This window comes from Mesitornis unicolor, unplaced genomic scaffold (genome assembly GCF_000695765.1).
Source record: "Mesitornis unicolor isolate BGI_N332 unplaced genomic scaffold, ASM69576v1 scaffold15201, whole genome shotgun sequence".
Classification (NCBI taxonomy): Eukaryota; Metazoa; Chordata; class Aves; order Mesitornithiformes; family Mesitornithidae; genus Mesitornis; species Mesitornis unicolor.
In genome coordinates, this window is record NW_010161809.1 from 26,478 (window position 1) to 34,213 (window position 7,736).

The 7,736-nt window shown below is 48.7% G+C and overlaps 1 protein-coding gene across 1 annotated transcript in view; it reads right to left on the minus strand.

The window, feature by feature from the left end:
• The window catches only part of GPR137C (G protein-coupled receptor 137C), a 7,047-nt gene extending 2,698 nt beyond the window's left edge, over positions 1 to 4,349 (minus strand). Inside the window, exons 1-3 of the mRNA XM_010193454.1 lie at positions 4,272 to 4,349; positions 3,089 to 3,132; positions 2,120 to 2,348 (exon numbers count right to left, since the gene is read on the minus strand). Of these exons, the coding sequence (XP_010191756.1) occupies positions 2,120 to 2,348; positions 3,089 to 3,132; positions 4,272 to 4,349 (351 nt within the window). The remainder of the gene's footprint in view (positions 1 to 2,119; positions 2,349 to 3,088; positions 3,133 to 4,271) is intronic.
• Between the last annotated feature and the right edge of the window lie 3,387 nt (positions 4,350 to 7,736).

The window sequence follows — 7,736 nt, forward strand, 5'->3', positions numbered from 1 at the left end:
AACAAAGTCCTGTGCCAACAAAGCACAAGAAGGCAGCCTGCTCTGGTGCTGTTAGCTGAGCCCTGGGTATTCAGGACAGCAGAATAAGAGGCAGAAAGGCTGGTGAAGTGAGCCTCCAGCTGACAAGGACCACAGTGTGGGATCTGGCAGCAGTTCAGTAACACAGCCTCCTCCTCAAGTGTCAAAAAGCTCGAAGCTTCCTACCTTCAGAGGCCACAGCAGCCTCACCAGGCCCCTCCAGCCTTGCATTGAGTCAGCAGGTTCACAGCTAGAGTTCAGGAGGTAGGACAGCCCTTTTCAGGAATTTGTGTAACCCTTCTGCTCATCCCCACCCTATTTTTTGCAGCTCAGCCACAATGCAACGTCAGAGGATGCCTCCAAGGGAGGGAAGGGAGACAGCATGTGAATGCAAGAGACCTTTACCAGACAGTCACATTGAGTCTTCAACCCAAGAGCAGGCTTCTCCAGAGCACGTTGTACCAAAGCACAGACCTATAGGCAGCCTCAGGCACCAACTAGAGGAAGTTACTGTGTTCTTCAACTGCTACTGAGTACACTTGACAAGTTACTTAGTGTCCAGAGCCAGTCAGAGCTGGATACCTGGACCATGCAGGTTTGCAGCTTAGTCATGGTTCCTCTGTCTCACTTCAGATCACCTGGCTGCAACCTGCAGGCTCTGAGGACAGCTGTCACAGGAGCCACTCCCCACTGCCCATGGCCCACACACCCTGGCTTCTGGGTAACCACTGATGCTTTCTGCTGCTCAGGAGAGCCAGACTTCTCCTACAGAAAGCCTCAGCTTCAGCCTTGACAGCGCAGCTCTGGGAGCCCTTTCAGCTTTCACTCAGTTGCCCTCTCTAAGAGAAGGAGCAGTTGTGTAGATGGCCTGCTAAGGAGCAAGGAGATGCCACCAGCAATGCAAGGCAGTTGTCTGGATCCAGAATGTCTGTGTCTGCTGTAAGGTGGCTTGTCACTCTCGTCACCCTCTTCCTGAGAGGGGTCAGAGGCATCCAACAGCCTCCAGGAGCTCTACACTTTAGGCAGCCTCTCACCTGAGCCAGGCACAGAAGCACTTTAAACCCCTATAGATTCACCTGATGAAGGACACATTGGAAATAAGGTCTATGCTCCACTTTCTGACACTTGGAGAGCCACTATTCAGAGCATGGGGTGAAAAGCTGTACTACTGGGAAGAAACAGCAGCTTAAAAGTGCTAGAGCCAGGGAGCTGGCTTCCCTGAGCCTGACTGTGCTCACATGCTCAAGTTTTACCTCATCAAGAGCCTGCCATCTGCCCTTCTCACCAGTGCCCACACTGGAAGCACCACCTTTGATAGCAGTGATACGGCTTCCCAGAAGAAGAGGAGGCAGCTCAAGTGCACACTTAATTGCAGCCCACTGCCACACTAAGGAGACTGCTGGTGGGTTATTCACTTTCCTATCTGCTTGAGAAGAGTTGTGCACATTTAGACCCACAACTGTCCTTCTGTCATAGGGCAGGACCTACAGCAACCTCTCCTCTTCCAAGATGCTCATCTCATCCGGGACAGGTGAGCTCTGCTTGATAAGAGTTGTGCACATTTAGACCCATAACTGTCCTGTCATAGGGCAGGACCTACAGCAACCTCTCCTCTTCCAAGATGCTCATCTCATCCGGGACAGGTGAGCACTGCCTCTGGCTCAAGCAAGCACACAGCTAAAGCTGGGCTGCTGGGGTGTCCCCCTTTGCAGAGAGTTGTTATGCAGCTGCCAGAGATAATATGGTGCAGACTTTACTGTCCTTAGTGACAATATACTGCAGAAACTGCATCTGCTGCCTCTCTTCCAGTCAAACCCTAAATTATACTACTAAAACCTGAAAGCATAAGCAGCTCATGAGTCTCCTGCTGTGCCAGCAAAGCTGCAGACAACGTGTTCCTCTGGAACCTGCAGGGCACTTCATTCCTGCAGCAGAAGCATGCACTTTCTGCAGGGAGGAGTCCCAGAGCTGCCACCTCCACACTGGAAGGAATATTTGAGCAAGAGTAGCTCAGGTGCCACCAGGTCAGCATTGCTCTAAGCACACAGATCCAGTTGAAAATCCAGCTGATGACTGTGCAGCTCACAAGGTGTTTACCTACCTTGGACTCGAGGTAGACATTCGCTGAAGACATCTTTCCCAGTTTGCACATGCAGCAAGCCAGCAAGATGGCACAGAGGATGAAGAGGCTGTCATTGACTAGGGCGCGGGCAAGGACCATCCACTTCAGCTGGTTCTCCGAGACCTCGCCGTGGATTAACATTGCACAAGTTAAGTTCACAACTAAGAAAAGGAGGCTGGTAAATACGGAGCCCAGATACAACAGGACCCTAGAGAGACAGTAGGGGATTAAAAAAAGAGTTCAAGTCAGATAATTCAGGGTCATTCTCCACCCTCTCCCCCATCTCATCAGGGGAGAGTACCTTCCAGTATGCCCAGTGCTCTGCTTGCTATGCAGATCAGACATCCCAGCAAGTTTCAGTAGTTGTATTGACAACCCAAGGCTGCAGAGTGTTTGTTTGAGCTGCTCTCATAATGCATGAGCAGCATAAGTAGTCATGAGTTACAAGACTCATCTTCCGACAGTCAGCTTCTTATCTTGCAGATTTTAAGTGTTGCTCTAGCTCTGCATTAACTCCAGTCAATAAGCTATGAGTCATCACAACCACTGCAACTTCGTTATTGAAAGCCACTGGAGCTTGCATTTTCCATTGTGGGTTTCCCTGGAAATAGCCTGGAAGCACCCAGGCTGCACAAACAGAGGTCCCATCTACAGCTCAAGTCTTGTCCTGCAGATCTTTCCTGGGGTGGGACAGCTCAGAATGACCTCGAGTTCACCCAGTTTGCTGACAGCACTGGTACTGGAATGCTGAGAACATGTATGGAGGCACACAGGATATGCTTTAGCTTACTTGGTACCCTTGAAGCTCCCAGTCCTGCCCCAAGGCACACCATAGGTACAGCATTAGCTGTGCTCACTTTTTGGGGTCTGAAGATCCCATTCCCAGCCCTGCAATGTGAGGTCACCTTAAATGAGCTTTGAAGGTAATGTTAGAAAAGTATAACTTACTTGTACTTGTTGAATTCAGCTGCACATTTCACTTTGAATATGACCTAGGGGAAAGATTTGCACAGTGTTACTTCACATGACCTACAGCTCTTCTTTACAGTTTAAGATCTATACAACAGGGGAGCCAGCATCCAGTTGGACATCTTGAAGGACTCCAAATTATCTATTAGCACCAAGTCTTGCACTTAATCTACTTGCTAGAAAGACCACTACTCTTTCTTGCAAGAGCCAAGCCCAAATGCAGGTGTCCAACAGGCAAACATATTTAATATCCAATGTGACAAGAATTTTAACACTACACCTAAGGACTTAAAGAAAAGCAGGGAGTTTAGCACTCAGCAGCCACTAAGAACATTCAAAAATACATCTACTTTGCCAATGTTCTTTGTTGCGTATTTTTAGGACCTCAATCAGGCTTGATTCCCTTATTAGAGAAGGCCACTTCAGCTGCTGTGCTTTAGCAAGACAAATAGCTGATCTGAAATAGCCCTCTGGTATTAGATTATGGACCTGCAGGCTGTAACAGGCATTTGGAGCTCACAGCTCCCCCACTCTGAAGTTTATAGGCCAAATACACCCAAAAAGTGACTCTGAGGTGTATGAAGTCCTCCAGAGGAAGAAGGCCCAGCCTGCAGAGTTGCACAGCACATTTGACAGATAAGTGTATTAACCTGCAAATAACTGACTGCCATTTGTTTCACTTTTCAAAGAAACACACACTTGTCTAAGAGTGGATCTGGGTTCAGTGAACCTCCTCACCACACAAGGGATTAGAAGACTCAAGATGAAAGTTGCACAAGGATCAGTTCTTCACACGCTGATCCAGCACAGCTACAGCAGGAACTGGGTTCTGTCCTGTGAAAAATGCAGATCCTGGTACAGACCCCAGCAGGAAGGATCCCAGAGCTGAAGTCACATTTGGTTTAAAAGCTCATGTCCTGATCAGAGACGCTGAAGAAAGTTGGGAAGATGTAAAAAGCCATCTTGCCAGATCCAGCAGACATCTACTTGTGGGGTGAGCACAAGACCATGGTGGGATCACTGCATAGGTGTGGAGGTTTCACTGCTTCTGCAAGGAGTCCTCCCTGTCAGCTTCCAGAGTGTGGCTGCAGCAAAGGATCACTCGTGTCTTACAAGGAACCCTTAATCAGCTGCTTTTCTGATGGGATTTCTTGGCTCCTACCTTCCAGCCAGCACTGAGGTAGTAACAGCACTCAAACTTCAGGAATCGGACTCCTGCCAAGAGGATTTCCAGAGACATTTTGGGAGTTGAGGTTGTCTGATCCATTACAGTAGTTTCAAGCATTTGTAAGTCCTCCTACAGAGGATTGGACAGCTTCAGCAACCCTGTTTGAGAGCAAGTTTCACCATCTGGCTCCTCTCACCCAGTCTGAGGGAGAATGAACTCAAGAAGCTCTTAGAAGTGAGGAACAAGATGTGGCACTTCAGCAGAGGGAGGTATCCAACCCCCATGGCTGAGCAGTCTCTGAAGCCCTCTGCCCTGTTGTCCTGGGCCATTCCAGTCCAGACAAGTACCCAAGTGTGGCATAGTCTACTCTGAGCCCCAAAACTCATCTGGGTCACAGGAAACCTGGGCTTTGGAAAGACTACGTGGCGACTTCCAAAACAGAAAAAATCCCCTACATCCTCCTCTGTCCCTAGTTTGCCTGTAGGGTACATTCAAGCACTTTGGGAAAGTCAAAACAGAAATCAAGGACACCCAGCTGGGAAAAACCTCTTGGTTCAGCACCCATTGCACAGCACAAAAATCTATTAGGGCTGTTCGTACTGCTGCTGACTCCCAGAAGAGCAGTCTGTAACCACAGCCTACGAACAGCAGAGCAAACCAGAGTCCCTGGCTTGTACTCCAGCTGGTGACCCTGGGTGACAACAGTCCCTCAGCTGCACAGGAAAAGGCCATCAGCTAACAGAAAGACACTGCTGGCTTCCATAGCAGCCCTGGGCAAGAAAATCTCCCAGAAACCATCCCCTACGGCCCTGAATCCTGGGGACTAAGGCACACAAAGCTGTCTCAGGGTTAAGAGTGCAATGGCAACCTGAGACTCACGCTTGGACTGCTGACACAAAAAGCAGAGGGAGACCATGGCATCAGCCTTACACTTTTATTAGACCCCTACTACTCAGTCCTCTAAGTTCAGGAAGAGAAAAGGCATCGCTTAGTTTACAGTGCTTTTAGTTAAGATGTAACTCATTTGAAGGTTGCTTTTTCTTCACAAGGGCTGTGTCAGTCAGTTACACCAGCCGTGGTGGACACAAACCCGTGTGCATCGTGACAAGGTGATCTTTCAAGGTTTTCAGTGCTGGACTAACTCTGCTGGTTTCAAAGCCCAAGGACAGCTGATGTAAAGGATTCTGCTGTGAAGAAACCAGCACAGAAAGCTCAGAAGTAGTCCTATTCTTCACAAAAATAGGAAATACAGACCCCTGCCCTCAAACAGGTGCATTACACCAAGTTGCTAGTAGCAACCCTTACAGACTGCACAGTTCCTTCAGTTCCTAGCTGAGACCAGCCCCAGAAGTCCTGCTAACAGAGGGCTCTGCTAGCCCAGAGACTGAACATTTGCTCCAAAGCAAGCCTTTTATAACAGTTCAGCAATATTCCCTTGTCTTTCTGGAACCACAAGTCCTTGGTTCACATCAGCACCAGAACTGGGAAGAAGGCAAGGCTGAGAAAAGTGACAGACCTTTTGTTTTTGTGACAAGTAGATATATTTCATAAGAGTGAATACCTTGCTCCCATCACCAAGCCCAGAAATTGAACTTGCTATACGGATGTTCTCAGAGCATGGTTTAGTGAACACACTCAGCCTTAGAAGGTGTACTGGAGGTGTCACAGCTGCTAAGAGGTGACAAGGTGACAAGTCACCAGGTCCCAGATGGCTCTAAGGCCCACTTTCAGTACCTGTACAAGCCACAACCACAGTCCTCACATTAAGCCTCAGATCACACTGCAGCTTGGTTTTGGTACAGTCATTCACAACAGGTCTGAAAGATCCAGAACAATCAAACTTCTCATTGTCTGATGGAATCAAAGTCTCTTTTGCTCCATAAAGAAATCATGAGCCTGGGCTCTCCAGATATAAGACACAACCACGTCCTGCCTTGACATGAGCACAGCCCGCAGTTGCAAGAGCATCCACAGACAGATTCCTTCTCTCACCACCGCTGTTCAGTGGCAAGTGCTAGAGCAGAGCACAGACTATTTTGGGACTACACCCCATAACAAGTGCTCATAGCCCCACCCACCCTTCAGAGAAAAAGCTGGAAGTATCTGTGAGAAGGATCTTTCACCATTCCCACTAAACTGATACCATCCTATGCCATCATAAACACAGGGCACAACTCCCATGTACCCTGATTTCCTAGAATAGCCACTTGCTGGCATGGCCACCTGTTCATTCGGAAACCACAGGGCCCATGGGAATCATCAGCTATGGGATGGAGCAGTTTTGAGTTTAAGCAACCCCTTACCAGCTGTCCCTTTGAGGCAGAGGGCACATGCTCAGCATCTGCTGGACAAGGAAGGTGGAAAAGCACAAGAACGGATGGAGGCTTTTCCAGATTTCCCATCTGAGAAGGCAAGAAAGTACAGGACAGCAAGGACAAAACTCCCAAGCTGGATGCTCTTTTCCATGCTTGTCTGCTGCAGTGCAATTAGAGCAGCAAGGGATGAAAGAGGCTGATGTCATCTCATCAGATTGAACACTTAAAGAAAGCCAGACAGGTGAAAGGTTACAGCCACACCAGTCTGGCAGAGCCTCACCACTCCAGCAGAAGGCCTTACTCATGGTTGCACACAGTTGCTGACTCCCAGGCAAGGCAAGGATGCCAAGTGCTGGAGAAGGGCTTTGAAAGGGTCAAGATGGAGGTGGTTGTGGTGACATTTCCATGTCCTGTGCTCCTGAGAATGACCTGAGGGAAAGCACGAACTGGTAGAGTCTTGGGAAAGGTAGAGTCACTCGAGCAGAAGTCTGGAGCTATTCCAAAATCTAGGCAGAGAAGCATCCTGGGTTGGATACCTGAGCCATTGCTCTGCCTGTTTGAGGCAAGATCAGGAGCAGATCTGAGAAATTCTGACCCGATGGCCTCCAAAATCCAGATTTCCTGGAAAGGAACTCACTCCATTACAAGCTGAAGCAAAGAGAAAGATGGCATTTTTTGGTGTTCCAGGTGGAAATAAGGCAGTGACAGAAGCAAACTGTCACCAGCAAATAAGCATCCCACTCACATTTTGTCAGGCCTCCACATCCCCTGGGAATCTCAGGGACTAGAGGATCAGAAGAGGACAGCCTCTCCCCACAGAAAGGGGGGAACACTGGGCAGTTTCATCAGTTTGAATTTCAGCCCCAGAAGAGCCTGAAGTGCAAAATGCTGCTAGCTCTCCATGAGTATTTGTTGTTTCCTGGACCTCTTCCCTCTTCCCAGCACCATTTCATCCTCAGCTTGTACACAGCCTTAAATCAAGCAAGATTAGCTCAAATAACACAGCACAGGCCATGTTTTCTTCCACTGCTTAGACAAATGCCATTTCTCTAGCGTCTCCACAAAGGAGGCACTGTGTACAAAGAATCAGCCAGGCCTTCAGCACAGAAGCAGCCTGTGCTTTTATCTGAGGACATCTCGGACC